At 40.4% G+C, this 19,425-nt stretch overlaps 1 protein-coding gene across 1 annotated transcript; it reads right to left on the bottom strand.

The window, feature by feature from the left end:
- Positions 1 to 533: 533 nt before the first annotated feature.
- On the bottom strand, positions 534 to 19,425 carry Snrnp48 (small nuclear ribonucleoprotein U11/U12 subunit 48). The gene is made up of 9 exons (XM_038334983.1): positions 19,241 to 19,425; positions 15,413 to 15,526; positions 15,137 to 15,197; positions 14,183 to 14,257; positions 8,193 to 8,381; positions 7,295 to 7,416; positions 5,584 to 5,669; positions 4,929 to 5,087; positions 534 to 700 (listed from the first exon to the last, which is right to left on the bottom strand). The coding sequence occupies exons 1-9, from the start codon at positions 19,394 to 19,396 to the stop codon at positions 652 to 654; spliced, it is 1,011 nt and encodes a 336-aa protein (XP_038190911.1). The 5' UTR covers positions 19,397 to 19,425; the 3' UTR covers positions 534 to 651.

Below are 19,425 nucleotides of genomic sequence, written 5' to 3'. Positions count from 1 at the left end.
CCTTCCCCACATATAATTAGGAATTTGGAATGGCTTCTAATAAACCTTTAAAATACAATCATATACATATACATATACATTCATAAGAAACACATAGTATTATTTGCACATGGATCTAATGCTGACTTAAATATACTTACTACTTCAAATCCACCCTTTGCATTACATTTTAAAGACCTATCTATCCATGTGAACACAGATCAAGGTTATCCCTTTTACTGCTACAATACTTTAACCTATGACTGACTACACCAGGTTTACTTAGCCAGGCCATTCCCATTCAGAAAGATAATTAGATTGCTCTCCCAGATTACAACTCTCCAGTGTAGTGATAAACAGTAGTCACTGCTAGGTAGACTCTAGCCTCAATTTAACTTCCTACAAGGAGAATGTTCTCATGTATAATTTGCCTATTTGAAGTACTGACTAGTTAAAAAAAGAAAACTGTTAACTATATTACAAAAACAATGAAACAAATAATAAGAATCTATTAAAATATTAAGGAAAATGCAAACATGTATAGTACAATTTGATTCATGGTTTGAAGCATTTATTAAATACTGAGTATATGATCATAACAGTCATTTTCTTCTATGCAAAGATTATAATTAAAACACCAGCATATGTATTCCAAAAGCAGTCACATTCTGTTTATATTTTTTGCTTTCTTCTTTTATGACTATGATGTCTTTCTCCATCCCTGAAATAAATAGGCATAAAATTATGAGACATATTATTTATATTAGAGCTTTATAGTAATTCAACAAACTTATTTTAGCCAGACATAAACTATGATAAGCTAAGACATGCATTTACAACTGAATATTCTTTTTTTGAGACAATCTCACTATATAGCCCCAGCTAGCCTAGAACTTACTACGTAGACCAGGCTGGCCTTGAACTCAAAGATCCACCTGTCTTTGCCTCAAGTCATGAGATTAAAGACGTACATCACCACTCCCAGCTGACAATACTCTTTACTTAATAGTAAAAAGAGAAAGTTAAAAGACTAAAATTAAGATCAAGATTAAAATTAAGATCTTGATTAAGATCAAGATTAAAATACAGGTAAGCAAAATGGGGAGGCTCTAATTAGGGAGAGGAAGAGAAATAAATACAAAAGACATAAGAGGGTAAAATAATAATAAAGATGTCTGAAAAAAAGTTATAAAGAATCATACTGCTAATTAACTAACAAAAACAAAAACAAAACCTAAGTCTGTTTACAAATATACGATTTATATGAAATTTTCTCACATGGGCTGACAATGCTCCCTCTGAGAGCCAAAGACCCCTAACAAAACCCCAAACCAGGTATGACAAGCCTTCTTTTGAATTGCTGGTGGGAACTGTTCAAGAAACTCCCAAAGAAGTAAAGGTTGTTGCTGCTGTTCTTGGCTGCCCCTCAGAGGTGGAAGGTAAGTCCCTATTGCTGAAGACACCATGCACTTCAGACACAGAGCCCAGAGACCCCTGAGCTGTAACTGACATGAATAAATTCCTTCTCCTTGAGGACTAGCTTTCAGGATACCAGAAATCACCATCCTTCCTTCCAAAGGAGGGAAGCAACCAACAGTCCTACCCAGCTTATGAACCACAGCAACAAGCATGGCACAATAGCCCTATGGGTGCTAACAGTGGCACAAATACCTTGTTGGTAACCAAAAGTTCTCTAATAGGATTTAAGGCCTGCTCAACAAGAAGGGAGTCATGCCTGGTACTGGAAACCTAGCTAACTACCCAGAGCTAGTGAAGTCATGGATCTTGGAAGAGAGCCTTCAACTACCACTTTATTAAACCAGCATAACCTCTAACTTTACTTAAAATATTTGTCCTTACACCCACAGTTAATCATCACCCCTCATGAAGGAAATTTCTCTTTACAACAGATACAAGACCATTACAGAAAATCACAACTAACCAAAATGTGGAGTTGTGGAGCCTAGTACCAATGGACAGATACATCTACAAAACACCCCACACCTAAGGCTCAGGGGATACTGTAGAAGACGGGGCAGGGAGATGGTAAGAGCCAGAGGATCAGGGAATGACTGTGTCTCCTCATAATTTCAGAAACTACACTCATAAAGTCTTACTAACATAACTACCTATACAGGACCAGAGCAAAGACAACAGCAGACATGCAAGGAGGACTGGGAAAAGCCCATGAAGCCTCTAGCCTACGCAAAGAACTATAGGCAACTAAGGAATTCTCAGAGGAGGAGAAATAGTATTCTGAAGGAGCAACCATTTGGTTATCCAATCAGTACCAAATGGTCAGCTCTGAAAACACATATACAAGTAACATACAGACTGAGCAGGCTATATTTAGGAATTCATATGCATATACATATATGCATGTAAGGACAATTAATGAAAAAAGAGGTCATGAATTTGAAAGAGCAAGGAGGGGTATAAAGAAGTTTGGAGGGAGGAATGACAAGGAGGAGTATATGATATCTCAAAAGTAAAAGAAAGGATTATATTTTGGAGATTTGCTTTAAAATAACTCTGAATATATGTTAATGTTAGATGACCAGAGAATCCATTTCAAATAGAATACTAAAGGTACAGAAAAAAAAATTAAATTACCTGACTTCTTTATTCTGGCTGCTGTCTCAACCTTCTCTAACTCATTCCATCTTAGGAATGAATTGTAGAAATCACTAGGAGGAAGTATTTCCTGCACGTACACTAGTTATCCTCTCTAACAAGACTACTTCATATTCACATTGCAGACTCCCAACGTAAGTTTACAGGGACTGATTAGAGATGTCAACTCTGTAAAGAGCCAAAGTACAGTGTCTACTAGATGGACAAGAGTTCATCTGTGGGACTCAAAGGGGTAACTAAGCTAGCGTTTTATCATTGAAGAGAACTACATCACAGCTAGCTTTAGCCCTACAGAATGACAGTAAGATTAGCAAAACTGTCAGGCCAATACAAAAAGCTTTACTTGGGCTAGAGAGCTCGCTTGAATGTTGACTGCTCTTGCCGAGAACCAGGGTTCAGTTCCCATCACCCAGGCAGCTTACAAGTGCCCGTAGCTACAGGTCCAGGGCATTCAATGCCTTCTTCTGGCCTCCATGGGCCCCTGCAAACACTGGGTGTACATAAGCTCATGCAAGCACACACACTCACATAAACATAAATAACTTTTTTTCCTAGACACAGTTTCTCTGTGTAACAGTCCTGACTGCCCTGGAACTCACTTTGTAGAGCAGGCTGACCTCAAAATCACCTGCCTCTGCCTCCTGAATGCTGGGATTAAAGGCATGTGCCAACACAGCCCAGCAAATAACTTTTTTAAAAAAGATTCACTAATTCTCTTTATCATTGGCCCTGCAGAGACACATTATGTGAAAACCTAGTGTTTGACAGCACTGTGCACATCAAACCAAAGAGCCAGACATGGTGGTGCACACCTTTAATCCCAGCACTTGGGAGGCAGAGGTAGGTATATCTCCGTGAATTTAAGACCAGCTTGTCTACATAGTGAGTTCCATGACAACCAGAGTGACCCAGTGAGACTCTGTCTCAGAAAAACAAACAACAAACAGAAACAACAACAAAACTATGTAGGATACAGACCCTGCCTTCCAGGAGCTACCCTTCAACTACTAACTACTAAGGATCTACTAAGTTCAACAAACAATATTGTGCTAGGTAAGACTGTCCTTTTTGCTTGAGCAAAAGAGGGCTCAGGAAAAGATAAGACTTTTACCAAGCAAGCCTTTAAAAAGAAAAAAAAAAGATAGGACACAGTGCAAGATGGCATAGCTATGAATGAGAACTCTAGTCAGGCTACCCAGGGCAGATTCTGCACTCCATGGGGTAATGGAAAGTACGAGAAACAAGCAGAAACTAATCCTAAATGCTGAAAGCCATTCAAAGGAGTGGGGATTTTGCTGCTGCTCAGTTTTAAGAGAATTCACTTGGGCAGCACAGTAGAAATGGAGTCACAGAGTTTAAGTTCAGACAGCAATAGGAACAGGAGGGAGGCACACAGCAGAATGGACAGAAATTTGGACCTGACCAGATGGTAGGCAGTAAATGACTACCTGATTTCTGGCTTAGGTAAGATTGAGAGTGTTATCCCTCCAACCAGAACAGGAATACTGGGGAAGAAGGACAAAACACGAAACAGTTTAGTCAGAGCCCTGGTGAATGTGACATCTAGGAGGATGCCCAGTAAGCAGGTGGCATACAAGATTAGATAGTTTAAATATATTATTTTACATTAATTCATATCTCCTAGTTATTAAAATTACACTACCAAGTGTAAAATTTACTGATTAAAATTAGGATGTGTCTGATCCTAAAAATATTTCAACTAGAGAATTAACATGAAGTATGAGAAACAGGAGAGGATAATATGGACAGAAGAAAGGTCTAAGCAATATCCTAACACTGCCTTATCTAGACATTATTTTCACATCAGGTTAAGAAGTGATTTTTTTAAAAAAGAGGTGGGGGTACCAAGCAAGTCACCTGGTGGTACGAGTCTATAATCCAGGCTACCTGGCAAGAAGAGGCAATAGGATCAAAGGTTCAAGGTCAGCCTGGATTCTATAGTGAGTTCAAGGCCAGATTGGGTGACAGAGTCAGTTTCTGTCTCAAAATTAAAAATACATATATAGAAAAGAACTGAAGTTACAGCTCAGCAGTACAGCACTTGGTCTACCATGCATGAGCCTCTAGGTTCAATTTCCAGTACCACAAACGGAAGGGGCTGGGGAGGACAATGTTTTACCACGCACACAGAACTAGGAACACAACACTACAGGGGTAGTCTATGAAGTAAGCTACAGTGAATCTGGAGAACTCCACTGATACCTCCCCCACCTTAGCTTATTCCTACAATGTATTTTCCTGCATTCTACAGCAAAGTCAACAATGCTGGATAACTCAGGGGTAGACAGACTCACCTCTCTTTCCTTCTTCTTGACTCAGAATTTTTATCCTTATTTCTTTTTCGTTTATGTGGGCTCCTACTCCGAGCCCTTCTATGTCGTGAATTTTCCGCATCCAAATAGCTTCCACCAGACTGTCGTGAGTCTACCGAAGCTGATCGCCTTTCTTCATTCCTACAGCACAGAAAGGAATACCCATCAGCTCCTTCCACCAGTGGTCTCATTGCACACACAGACCACCAACCTAATGTATAATATTCTGTATCATACCAATGGCAGCGAGAATGTAAAGAAACAAGCTTAATCTTATATTCCACAAAGGTAGCTGTTGAAGAAACAACCCCTATAATATTACTTACTTACTTATTTCCCTAATACGATTGCTCATCCCTATACCTGACAATATCACAACTCTAAGAACAGCAATTCTGAGCACTGGCAATAAACACGCACCAATGAATCACAGCATATTACCAAGAATCTTGGAAATGCTACGGTTTAATAGTACATATAGGTGATAGTTAAAAAGATACTACTTTAAGACAGACATAGTGTGCATGCCCACAATTACAGCACACGAGAGGCACACTACTATACAGCAAGTGCATGGCCCTGGGTTCAACACAAACAGAAAATTAACGAAGCCGCATCAGTAAAGACAATGGCATACTTCTCAGCACCATCTTCTGCTCGTTCCTGCTCTTGCCAGTGGTTGCTGAGCTCTTCCATGTGTACCTTTATCACATCCCGAATTACCTTGAAGGAGTAAAAACCAAAAGTCAGACAAGGAAGTTGCTCTAAAACTTAAGATCATAAAACCTAAAAAATGGGGCTGGAGAGATGGTTCAAGGTTAAAAGAGTCTGTTGCTCTTCCAGAAGAACAAGTTTGTTTTCCAGCATCCAGGTGGTGTGGCTTACAATCACCTATAACTCAAAATTTGGGGATCTGATGTCCTTTCTGGCCTCCTTGGGCACCTGCACTCATGTTCATATAACCACACACATACATGTAACTAAAAATAAAATCTTTCAGAAAAATCTCTGAGCTCTGGGTTACAGACAGTGAGGTTACCTGTCTCAGTGAATGAATGAGCTAATGACTAAATTAAAAAATTTTTTTAAAAATTCAGGCTAAATATTCGGTAAAGTACTGTAAAAGCATCTTAAAGTTTCTGCAAAAGAGGCTGGGGAAACAAGTCAACAGCTGAGAGTGCTGGTGTGTCTTGCAGAGGACCTGCACTCAGTTCCCAGTACCCACACAGCAGCTCACAGACACTCCTATCTCCACTCTCAGCGATCTAACAGTCTTCTGGCCTCTGCACACATGTGATACACTGACAGAGATGCAAGCAAAGCATACATGAAATAAGAATAAATCTTGAAAAAATATTCATGCAAAAAGTAACAGTTATTTACTAAAAAATTTTTTTTCTTTTTTTTTCCCCCCAGTTTTGTTTTGTTTTTTTAAGACAGGGTTTCTCTGTACAGCTAGCCTTAGCTATTCTGGAACTCACTCTATAAACCAGGTTGGCCTCAAACTCAAGAGATCTGCCCTGTTTCTGTCTTGCTAGTGCTGAAATTAAAGATATGTGCCACCACTGCCTGGCTGAGGAATTTGCATTATCTTTATTAATCCTCATGATAACCCTGCTAAGGTTGTAATATAAAAAGGAGGAGGGGTCTCTCCCAGAATCTAAGAAAGCTCAGTGGAGGCTGAAAAGGATGCTAAGAGGATTGGCTGTTCTTCAAAAGGACCCAGGTACAATTCCTAGCACCCATATGATGGGTCACAAGCATCTATAACTCCAGTTCCGGATCCAACACCCTCTTTTGGACGATATGGGCGCCTAAACGTACATAATGCACACACTAAGGCATATGCATAAATAAAATCTAAAAAATTTAAAATAAAAAAAGCTCAAATAACTCATGCAGAGTCAAAACTCATGCCAAGGAACATGGTGGTACATGCCTTTAATTCCAGCATTCAGGAAGTAGAGGCAAGAGGATCTGTGAGTTCAAAACCAACCTGGCAAGTTCCAGGACAGAGAGGACTACATAGAGAGCCAATCTCAACAAACTCCCCACCCTCTCAAGCCAACGGCAAGTGAAAGCCCAAATTTATACTCTCATGACAACACAGTGCCACTTTCTCAAAAAGAAATGTCTTTAAAAGGCTACACAACCTCCACAGATGATGTTAGTACCAGGAAAGCCTCTGCCTGGCAGAGAGGTGGGCCTGCAAACACTGGGCAAGTACAAACCATGTGTGGCACTCTCAGGACACTTTAGAAAAAACTCCAAGGGCATAAACCAGACCAGAAAACCATGGGGGAAATTTTACTCTCCACACAAACACCACAGAATGATGTGACACTCACCTCCGTATACGACTTCTTGGTTATGTGAACATTCTTGGCTCTATACGACTGCCGTCTTCTTTTATAATCTCTCACTTCTGCCAGGATTTCCAGGTAAGACTTTGGACTTTTTCGGCTATTATCTAATGAAAGAATAAAGTTATTACATCCTTAGAAGCTTTTCAATTCATAATATATTATTATATATTATGTGTATGTTTGTGGGTTTGTCCATGTGAGTGAGGGTGTCTGGGGAATCCAGAAGACATCTGACCCCCTGGAGCTGGAGTCAGGGGCAACTGTGAGCACCCATGTGGGTACTGAGAACCAAACTGGAATCCTCTGAAAGAGCCTTACAAACTCTTAACCACTGACCTTTCTCCAGCCTCACTTTTAAATTAAGAACCTATTGTTAGGAATAATCCTGTTCAGTATGTTTCAAGGTAACACATAAAAAGTTTCAAAAATATACATTATGTACGCAATGTATTTTTTAATCACTCCCCCCCACCCCCCGCAACAAGGTTTTTCTGTGTAACCATCTTGCCTGTCCTGGAACTCACTCTATAGAGCAGGCTGGCCTCAAACTCATAGAGATCTGCCTACCTCTGGCTCCCAAGTGCTGGAATTAAAGGCATGCTCTACCACCACAGCCCGGCTCCTTTTTTTTTTTTTTAACCCACTAGGTAAACATAGAATTGTTCAAGTCCCAGATTACAGACAAATAGCATTTTTATAGGTGGAGCTATTTAAAGTACAAGTCAAAGTAAAACTCCATTCGTAAGCAATACCATTAATCAATAAAAGATGATACAAAACCACCATACCCCAACCTCAAGTGGCACAAAAATGAAATCACTTTACTAACACTCATGAGACAGAATGACAAGAAATGTAAAGAATGATGTTCATCTTTAACCTTGATTGACTTTAGCAGCCAAGTCTACAAACAGATCGCTGTCGTTTTCAATGACTTGAGAACCAGAGCGCTTTTTCTTTGTCTCCTCAATGACAAAATCATAAAGGGCAAGGCGATCTGCTTGGGTGAGGTCACACACAGACCGTTTGTGATTCAGAGGAACTTCAACAGGCACTGAAGAATACATTCCTAAGATAAAATCAGACAAGAGCAAATGAAGCGTGTGGACTTACACTCTCTTTAAATACATGCTATCTATGCAATACTAACACAGATATTTTTTTTACATAAGAAAGGATGTGGTAAATGGTAACATTCATGATGTCTACTATTCTCTCCAATCAGGTTAAGCCAGGTCTATGGAACCAGGCAGTGATAATCACAGGAACCGACTCGCTCATTAGAAAGGCTGCTTTCCCGTCATGCTTGCCAGGCTGGTGCAGACTCAACTACAAGGGATTCTTGAAGACTTCTCCTGTCTCAGCTTCCCAAGTAGCTCGGACTACAGGCACAAGCCATAGGAACAGGCTCAGAAAGCTTTTGTATAATTTCTTAAGTACAACCTCTATACAAAGTAGGAATTATTTCTGTGTATTTGCCTTTTTTCTTCATAAAAGCTGAAAATGTTTTTAGTAGGCAATGTACATTTTTCCTTCTGAAAATAAACTATGGGGCCATAAATATGTAAAAATAACTCATGAAGCATTAGATAATTCAATACTCAACATTACATCTGTGCAATGACTAGAATAGGGAATCAAAAAATGTAAATTAAGTCAAGTGTGGTGGCACACACTGGTAATCTTAGCTCTCAGGATTGGGAAGATCACAGCCAGGCCTACACAATAAGAGGTCAACCTGGATGGGCTACACAGTGAGACTCTTGGGGGTTTTGTTTGTTTGTTTGTTTGTTTTGTTTTGTTTTTTTGTAGAAATCCTAAACTTTCTAAGACCAGGAGAAGACTTAAACTAGTTTTAATTTCCGAAATAGGAAGTATGCTGGCTTAACTAAATCAAATAGAAAAGGTAACAGCAGTGCACCCAATAGTTATGATCATTCTAAAATCTGCTCATGAATGAACAATAAATATATACAATACCTTGGTATGATGTATTAAAACATCGAAGAAAAATTTTGTTTTGAGATTCAAACATTCTCAAAGAAATAAAATGACTGTAACTGTAAACAAAGCAGTTGAAAACAAATCTTCCCACTGCAAACAGAACATAACTACTAAAGGAATGCTAATGTTTGCTAGGTCACCCTAAGGAGTAAACAGTAGCTCTCCCGAGACCTCATTAACTTCTTAGATAAGAGGCTAAAGAATTCAAATAAGAGCATACTAAGAACTAAGCATACAAAAAACAGAGAGAACGAAATAGAAGAAGAAACGCCCTCACACTTCTCTACAAGCTCAGGAGAGCTCAGTGGCCCCGAGGCTGCGGTTAACAGCTGAGATCATGACAGCTGGACACTGTCCCAGGGGCTGGAGAAGAGTGGGAAGGGACAACTCCCTCTTAAGTCAGCCCGTCACTCTGACGCTGAGGCACTATCAAAAGACTTTATGTAGCCGGTGTTAACATAATAAACTATATAAAACAGGCTTTGGTGAGCCTAATTCCTTTGAATATCAGCTTTAAAAATCTGAGAGGAAAAATACAAAATGTAGAAAACAGTAAGATAATCAAGCTCAAAGATTTTTATCAATTAATCTTAAATTTCTTTATTATAGAAACTAATACTTAAACTTATTAAAATTCAAACAGAATTCCAAACCAAGACTTCTAAGAGTGACAACTAATGAGATAAAGTCAGAAGTTTCAGTGATACTTTTAAAAGGATATCATTTGCAAAAAGGATACTGCATATCTTTAAATAAGGAGTACATTCAGGTTCCTAATTCCTCTTTATACTCACCCCAATTACTGAAAAAGAAAAAGTACAGAAAAGGTTAAGCAACAAACTACATTTCAAATCTCTCATGACAGTTTATTTTTGATTTAAAAAAAGGTAACACACTTAAGCAAGCTTCATTTATAGGAAGTGTAAATTTTCAAACTGTAAGTTTCCATATGGTTTATGTGCTGTAATTGCTGTAAGTCTGTGTCCTTTCGCATTTTTTAAGTTGTGGTAAAATATAAACGAAACTCAATTCATCCTTCTTAGCAGTTTTACTTACACAGTTTGGAGCACTGGACCAGACTTCACTATATGCATTTATCACACCTTCCCATCTCCAGAACTCTCATCCATCCAAAACCAGACAGCAATTTACTCTAACACACACTTTTCCTTGTTATCACTTGCCATCACAGGAAGACTTACCTGCAGCACACGTATTTTAGCAAAAGGAACTGTCTCTGTGTGGCACTCATGACTGTACAGAGCACCCACCCACACAGGTACAAACCCTAACATTAAATTAAAAAAATAAATAAATAAAGCTCATGGGAGAAAACTAACTTCCTCAAATGGCCCTCCAAGGTTCTTCTATAGAACACTGATAGCAAATCATGGCCATGTCTCAAATATGTGTCAGGAAACTTACAGCAACATAAATGCTTCATACTGCAGAAAAAGATAAACCACTGAATATAAAGTTACTATTTATGATCAAAATTAATATCTTTGTAATAAAACCAGTCAAAATAGCTGCTCAAGACAGCAAACAAACACTTAGGCCTAGGTAGGCTGTTCCCATCATGGGGAGGTCAGCACACTTAAGTCTGACTGGCACAATAGGCACAATGAAAACACACATTCACCGCCAACAGACTTCTGCTCTCATGTACCCTGAACTAGTGGTAAGACGAAGAAACGCATACTGCTTCATGTTCACATAAACAAATCAGTAAGAAGGCAGTGAAAAAGATTCCTGTCCTCAGGTCAAAGATATGAAAATATCTAGGACATAAGTGGACCACAAAGATAATTCTGCTAAAAAAAAAAAAAAATGCAGACCCTTTACATGGGATTTAAACGTATTTTTAAAGGAGGGTTACAGATCACATTAAAATAGTTACTCAAAGCAAACCAATATTTTTGGTTGGTTGGTTGGTTTTTGGTTTTTGTTTGTTTGGGTTTTGGGTTTTTTTTTTTTTTTTTGGTTTTTTTGATACAGGGTTTCTCTGTGTAGCTTTGGTGACTGTCTTGGAACTAGCTCTTGTAGACCAGGCTGGACTCGAACTCACAGAGATCCACCTGCCTCTGCCTCCCCAGTGCTGGGATTAAAGTCGTGTGCCACTACCACACTATCACAATTCAATTTTAAGATAGAATTTAAAGTCAAATAAGTTTCTCTACTAAGTTCAAAGCAATTCTCAGATGTCCTAAATTCAATCCCCAGTACCACAAAAAAAAATTAAAAACCAAAATAACTGTTTCTGTGATGAATTGAGCTCAACATCTAAATTTTACTGTCTAGTTTATAAATTCATACTGTGACATTTTCTAAATTATTCACTTATATAAATCTCATCCATGCTATACTAACACTGTCTGCCCATTAGCTTTTTCTCATACAGAATGTCTATCAGTTACCTTAGCACTTGCCAGGCCTACTCTCAAAAGACAAGACAACTGCTCTACTGCACAGAAGCACAAATCTCACAAGCTACTCATGCAAGGGTGGGTGGCAGACTTTCTCCTTCAGACTGACAAACGAAGGGTGAGCAGCACTGACATGAGCATATATGTGCTTACAGTCGTAACACATATGAACATCGAAAAGAACTCCAGTCCATGACTTTTACTACATGAAGATCATTTCTAACCCAAAACTCAGTTGAGAGCCTGTGACACAGACAGAATTTCATCCGGATGCAGCCTTGTTGCTACCCAGCAAAGGCGAGTTTCTTCCCTCTGTGTTTCTCCACCTACAGAAGGGAAAACATTTCTCCAACACAGCACAGCTTGCTGGGAAAAAGAAATGGAACATGCAAAAGAGCTCAGGGATAAAGAACTTAAAAATGATAATAAATAAATAATAATTAATAAATAAATAAATGGATCAGCTGGATGTGTGGCACACAACAGATCTCCAGCATTCACAAGGGAACCTGAGATAGGGTCATCATCAGACTGAGGGAGCCTCAGCTAGAGACCTTGTCTCAAAGAAACAAGAGGAGGAGGTACAGAGGAGGAGAACCTTACTAAAGAACAAAAACACCAGGCTTTTAGAACAAACACACAAAGACGTTATCAAACTGGCCCTATCAGCCAGTTAGTTTCCTATCTGTAAAATACAGACCCTGGATTCCATGATCCAAGTACTCTTTCAACTCCAAAACAAATTCATTAATCTATCTAAGCCAGCTAAGTGCTGTGGAATAAGGCTCTTGCATGCTGTAACGATTTGTCACTTGTATTGGTTTAATAAAATGCTGACTGGACAGAAGCAGGAAGTATAGGCCAGGAGACCAGACTAAGAGAATTCTGGGAAGAGGAAAGGCAGAGAGTCAGCTGTCATCCAGAAGCAGAGGAAGCAAGAGGAGAATGTCTTACTGAGAAAAGAAACCAAGCCATGTGGCTAAACATAGATAAGAATTATGGGTTAATTTAAGCTGTAAGAGCTAGCTAATAGTAAGCCTGAACTAATTGGCTAAACAGTTTATAATCAATGTAAGAACAGATGTGGGACTGGGCAGGGCAGAAACTTCTGGCTACAGTTAAGAGTCAATGTCTTAAAAGCCAAGACTCTCAAAAAAAACTTCATTTTTTCTTTTTTTTAAAAATTAATTCTACTAGTCTATTAACTAACAGAGCCAATAAACAGAAACAACAGATCATGAAAGACTTCAGTGATCACAGATCAGTAATCTGTAAACTGGAAAGCTGAGCTGAAGGCCAACAGGCACCAATGTGGAAGCTTTGAAAGGAAATACAAGAAATGTGTTTAGGTTGGCAAGGTGGCTCAGTGGGTAAAGATGCCTGCCACCAAGCCTGACCGCGTGAGTTCAACCTTCAGAAGCCACACTGTGGAAGGAGAGAGCTCACTTCTAAAGTTGTCCTTGGACCTCTACCCTTTACTATGGCACACGTGCCACCCTCACCCCCACAAATACACAAATCAAAACTGTGTTTCCAGCTACTGAGTAACTAACACAGATACACTGGCCAAGGACAAAACAATCTTCCTTCTAAAGCCATAGGGCAACTCAGAAGCTTCTTAGAACAGCTTTGGGGAAAGACTGAATTTCAACAAGGGAGAAAACCTGCAAAACGACTTGAGGGTGGGGGTAGGGGGGACACGACAATGGGGAACAGGGGACAGAAAGCAGCAGTCCACCTCCCACAGAAAGACAACCTTGGCAAGAGGAGCCAGTTATGCTCTGACTAAATGTCACACCCAGACTCAAAAGTCTAAACCCTTTAATACCTTCGTTCCTTCTGTTTGAGTGAAGCTGTTCTTTTAGCTCATAGTTAACTTTTTTTATTCTAGTTTCTGTTGAATTCTAAGGCAGAACCCTTTGAAAACAGCTCCAAAGCTGGGTATGAGACCCCACAAACCGTGTAAGACCAGAGCAGGTCAACCACTGTGCTTGTGCCTTCCTGGTACAGACTCAGGAGGGCATGTTCTGAGAGCAGCAGTGGAGACTACACGTTTCGCAGTACGTGTATTTCAATGTTTTCAAGCTCTCAGGGGCAGGGACTCGCACCCCAAGAGAACAAAACAAAGACACCCTTATCCAGCATACCTACTCACCAAGTCATCTATCTTTTAACAACTTGCCCACAAGGCAACCACACCTATCAGATAATGCCAAAACAGCACCCCTGGCTGAAATGGTGTCTGAGGAAGCCTCCAGTGTATCTGAATAGGAAATAGCTAATAATCAAGTTGAAAAAAATGTAAGCTATTCCACTGTTAAATGTAAAACTGATCTTTTTTCAGTGTAACCATTCCACAAGGGTTTTCTTGAGAAGTAATATCAAGCTTATATGAGGAAAAATACCTTGACTCACAAGTCAGCTGGACTACAACACTTACTTTGACTGTAACAATCGCCATCGTTCCCAGCTGCAGTTCTAGCTTGCTTAATTATCTGGAACTGTGAATCCTTATCTGAAAAAGAAAAAGCCAAATCAAGGTCTATAATCTCAGTAAGAATTTTTTTTTTCCAGTCCACTAGGTGATCAGTTTCCAATTAGTTCAGAAAACATAATTAGGCATTCAGGATTAGCAGGTATAAATTTAAGCAACTAATAACTAATATCTCTGAGAGTCCAGACAACATTTGAAGTGTATTAGAATTATCATAATCTTTAAGGTGTGGGAATAGTGTGCTTCCCTGGAAAATAACAGACTCTAGGTTCAGTCTCCAGTACCACAAGAAACAATGAAACTTAGGCAATCAACAGGGCAACAGTGCACCAAAAGTCACCTACATACCTGAGTTGAATCAGGACGTCTGTTTCTAGAGATCAATCAAGACTTTGTCCATATACTGCAAATAACTGGAACACATTTCCCATTTTCATCTTTACCTTCAGCTCCCAATGGATGGACCACGATCCCACCCTCCCTTGTACCTTCAGTCATTGTTGTATAATCATATTTTTGTTACAACCAAGAAGGGAGGCATGTACCCTACTATATAATTGTTTCTTTTTGTTGTTTTGAGACAGGGTTTCTCTGTGTAACAGTCCTGGCTGTCCTGGAACTCACTCTGCCAGACTAGGTTGGCCTCAAACTCACAGAGATCCTCCTGCCTCTGGCTCCCAGATGTGTGCCACCATGCCTGGTCTACTACACAAAATCCTGCAGTACTTTCACCTCTGTTAGCGTGAGCCCAATCCTAGTTTTACATTACACGAATTATCTTCATTGTGTATTAATTACTCCTATTACCACTGATCACAAGCATGTCTATAATATCCATTCTTTTGCTAAAGAAAAATATAAAAACTAGACTATTTTTCAATTATAATCTAATATACTTACTCAAAGTAACTGAAGGAATCTTCAAATTCTCATAGAAAAAAGCAGGATTACACATTTCATCCTAAACAGTGAGAAAACAAAAAGAGAAACGTTAGCTAGTATTCTTAAAGACTGCACAGTTGTCTGCTTTAAGATTTGATAGAAATAATACCACTACTGAAGTTTCTAACAATTTGTGAAGTCAGGCAAAGTACTGTGTTCTAAAGGGATCATAATATACCCTCCTGACTTACTGATGAATGGATTACACGATATGATGCAGTAAACAAATGTTACCTCTTCCTCTTTGGCATAGCCCAGCTTCCTCAGTCTGCAAGATTCCATGTGCTTTGCTAATGATGATTTAGGCATATGATGATTGGAATCATAAGGGCATATTGTGATTTCATCCTGCAAAAATCAAACAGAAGGAGGAAAATAGTATTTAAACAACAATCTAGTACTTCCTTTTCTGCAGATCTCCCTTATTTAAAAAAATTGTCTCAAAATTCTAAAGCCTCAGTCCTCTTTCCAGTCCTTCAGAGCTTAACTTTCTTATTTTTGCTGTTGTTTGTTTGTTTTCAAGACAGGGTTTCTCTGTGTAGCCTTGGCTGTCCTGGAACTCTCTCTGTAAACCAGGCTGGCCTCAAACTCAGAGATCCGCTTGCTTCAGCCTCTCAAGTGCTGAGATTAAAGATATCTGCCACTATTATCCTCCTGAGCTTAACTTTCTTAACGATTGATTCACTATCTTCCCAGACTCACAGCCATTGGTATATGTTTATCACTACACCTCTGTCATCACTACCCGACTGACACCAGCCATTAGTACTCTTCCTGCTACTGAAACCAAAGAACATGTCACAGTTGTTGTATCTGAGCTCCTGGTGCTGGTGCGCCTGGTAAACTTTGACTCTTCTTTATGTACACACATGTGTATAGGAGCACGTGTGTGCAAATGTGCTTGTGGATGTACACACATGCGTATAGGAGCACGTGTGCAAATGTGCATGTGGATGTACACACATGTATATAGGAGCACGTGTGCAAATGTGCATGTGTAGGCTGGAGATCAACCTTTTTTTCAACCGCTCTCTATTTTTTGAGACAAGGTCTCTTACTAAATCTGAAGCTCACCTATTTGGCAAGACTGGCTAAACAGCAAGCCCCTAGGTCTCTCTCCAGTACTGAGGTTACTGGTTCTAGGAATTCTCACGTTTCTGAAGCAAACACATTATCAACTGAGCCATCTCTGCAGCCTTTGTTTTGAGGCAGGATCTTGCTATGTAGCCCAAGCTGGCTTTGAACTTAGGGCACTCTTCCTGCCTTAATCTCCAGAGTACTGGGGATTACAGGCACTCATCACCACATCTAGCTTCTGATAAATGTTTATTTCTGCCCCTCTGGTTCTTGAAGTTGCTCCTTTTCAATGTTGGTATTTCATGCAATGCTAATTGTTAGCCTCTGTCATTCGATAACATGCTTCCCAGCCAATACTCTGCCCTCAAGTCTCACTATAGCTTAGTTCCCAATCTATGTCATGAGGTCATATCTCCCTCAGGTCCCTTATACTAGGATCAAGGTGGCTCAAGGGTGCTCACCAAGCAAGTCTGATGATCTCAGCACAATCCCTGAAACCCATACAAAGTTGGGAAGAGAGGAACTGATTCCACAAAACTGCCCTGACCCACCCCGCATCATACAAACACAATAATTTTCTTTAATAGTTTTAATAATTATTAAGTATGTTGTACTAAAAGCCCAACATGTACAAAAATAAATTCAATATATTCATGGTTTGTGTGACGTTTGGTCTTAATTGTCAAATTGATAAAATCTAGACTCACCTAGGGCCTCTGAGCTCATATCCATGGAAAAGCATCTTGATTAGGTTAACTGAGGTTAAAGACTGTGAGTGGAACTACTCCCGGGGCCAGGTTTCTACGCTATATTCTTGGTTCCAGAAGCAATGGCCAACTGCTTCAAGCTTCCCTATTAGCACAGACTTTACCTTAAAACTGTAAGCCTCCTTGGTTTTGCATCTGTTGCTGTGATAAAACACCTGCAGAAGCAACTTAAAGAAGAGCTCATTTGGCTCACAGTTCCTGGTCACTGTCCATCTGCAGAGAAGCCAAAGCTGTGCAAACGCGAGGTAGCTATTCACACCCACAGTTACGGATGAGACAAGAATGTATGAAACGCTAGTGTTTGGGTTATTTTTCCCTTGAGTTAGTACAGGGCCCGGCCCATAAAATGGTACTCCCCTCTTCAGGGTGAATTTCCCCACCTTAATTAATCCAATTAATAAATCCCTCCCTGAGATGTCCACAGGCCAACCTAATTTAGATCATTTCTTATTGAGACTCTGTCCCAGATGATTCTGCATTGTGTCAAAACTAATCATGACACCATCCTTTCTTTTTTTTAAATGATTTATTTTTATTTTAGGCACATTGGTGTTTCGCCTGCATGCACATGGGTGAGGGTGTCAGATCTCCAGGAACTCGAGTTACAGGCAGTTGTGAGCTGCCATGTAGGTGCTGGGAAGTGAACCCAGGTCCTCTCGAAGAGCGCCAATGTTCAAGCACTGAGCCATCTCTCCAGCCCCACACCTTCTCTTAACCTTGCTAATGTTGGGTATTTTATCACAACAACGCGGAGGTACCTAAGCCTCCTAGCACCCAAAGCTGCGTTCTTCCCATTTCTGTGAAAGGAGCCACCTGCCCAGAAACTGCCTCTTCCCTTGTCACCACATCCAAGAATTGCCTAGTCCTGACGTTTTTACTCTTAAATGTCTTTGAAATCCTCTTCAGTCTCTCTATCCCCAGCGCCACTTCTCCAATTCTAGATGCTCCAACCACCTCTCTGGATAACAACTGCTATCTAATTGTTCTCTATCTCTGCTTCTGGGATGGCTGCTCTCTACCCCAGTCTCCACAATGCAGCTATTTTTGAAACCCTAGCTCTGCCATTTACTGACTATAAGATACTGGGCAACATAATCAACCTTTCTTTGACTCAGTTTCTTCATCTATAAAAGGGGAGCAATAGACCCTCATCTCAGAAAGATAACATGGAGATTAAATAAACATAAACACGTGGGTTTATACACAGAAAACATTTGAGTAAGGGCCTAGCACATGGTACGTACTAAATAACTTTCCACATATCGACTAAGTACACGCACTCTTAGAAACCACAAGACCTGCATTCAAACCCCAGCTGCCAGTTAGCATCCGTGTATCCACTCTGATGGTTTTGCTTCCTCATCTGCAGAATGCTGGCAATCATTCTCGCCTCAGAGGGTCATGGAGAATGTTAAATGGGGTAATGTACGTGCCGTATACAAGACATTAGGTGAGGGTTAATATCCTTTTGCTGAGCAAACCATGACCTAGAAGGGGGAGATGGGTCCTGCTCAAAGGCCTGGAAATTTCATAAATCATCTAATACATAGCTCAAAAATAGTCCATTCTCCCCCAAACCCACTTTACAGCACCGTCACTAGGTTTTAATCCATGAGCTGTAATTGGTTATTCATAACTCCAAAAATAATTGTAAAGGAACAATGGAGGGTATTTTCCTTCTAATTGTCACTTCAATTTTAAGATATGTACATCTAACATATCTTAAATATTTCCATTGGCTGGCTTAAACCTTGCTATTGCAGCATAGTAAACGCATGGGAGTATAAGAAATCTCCATGCAATGCAAATTCCCCTTCATCCTGGGCCGATCAAAACAAGTCAGAATAATTCACTCAAATACACTTCTTTAAGGGTCAGCTGCTAACTACCATTCCTTAGTGGCGTCCTTTCCAGAACCAGTACTATCCGAGTGGAAGGCGTCCGGATTTAAGGCAGAGAATAGCGAACTCGACAACCCCCCCTCCCGCCCCCGGCTTTCCTGACACTGACTCTTAACGCAATGCGAAATCCTTATGACAGATGACAGAGCAAATCACCAAGCCCACAAGCAGCACCCCCGGGACCTGCACCCCACGAGCCCCATCCGCCTCTGCACCGCACCGGGGTGGAGCGCTCGGAGAGACCTGGACCGAACGCGCATCTTTCCTTCGGCGAGAAGCCCACGGCCCTGAAAAGGCCAGGCCACCGCGTCCCTCACCTCGGCCGCCGCCTCGTCCCCAGGGTCCAGCTGGTCCAGGCTCCATCCCAGGGACGCCGTCACCTCCTCCAGAGTCCGGCAGCAGCTCTCTACGAACTCGCTCAACTCCTCTTGCAGCCGCCGCCGCTCCTCCAAAGGTGGAGGCTCAACCTCCATGGTCGCTGCTAGCCTCCCGCAGGAAGTTG

Source organism: Arvicola amphibius, chromosome 6 (genome assembly GCF_903992535.2).
Source record: "Arvicola amphibius chromosome 6, mArvAmp1.2, whole genome shotgun sequence".
Classification (NCBI taxonomy): Eukaryota; Metazoa; Chordata; class Mammalia; order Rodentia; family Cricetidae; genus Arvicola; species Arvicola amphibius.
Note: the sequence above shows the minus strand (reverse complement) of the source record. Positions and strands in the feature narration are given on the sequence as shown.

Excerpts from the sequence above, each read along its gene's own strand:
- Snrnp48 (XM_038334983.1), bottom strand. The coding sequence starts at position 19,396 with ATGGAGGTTGAGCCTCCACCTTTGGAGGAGCGGCGGCGGCTGCAAGAG. Across the intron at positions 15,198-15,412 it reads GCTATGCCAAAGAGGAAGAG|GATGAAATGTGTAATCCTGC; the intron begins GTAACATTTGTT and ends CTCACTGTTTAG. Across the intron at positions 14,258-15,136 it reads GATTCCTTCAGTTACTTTGA|ATAAGGATTCACAGTTCCAG; the intron begins GTAAGTATATTA and ends TTTCTTTTTCAG.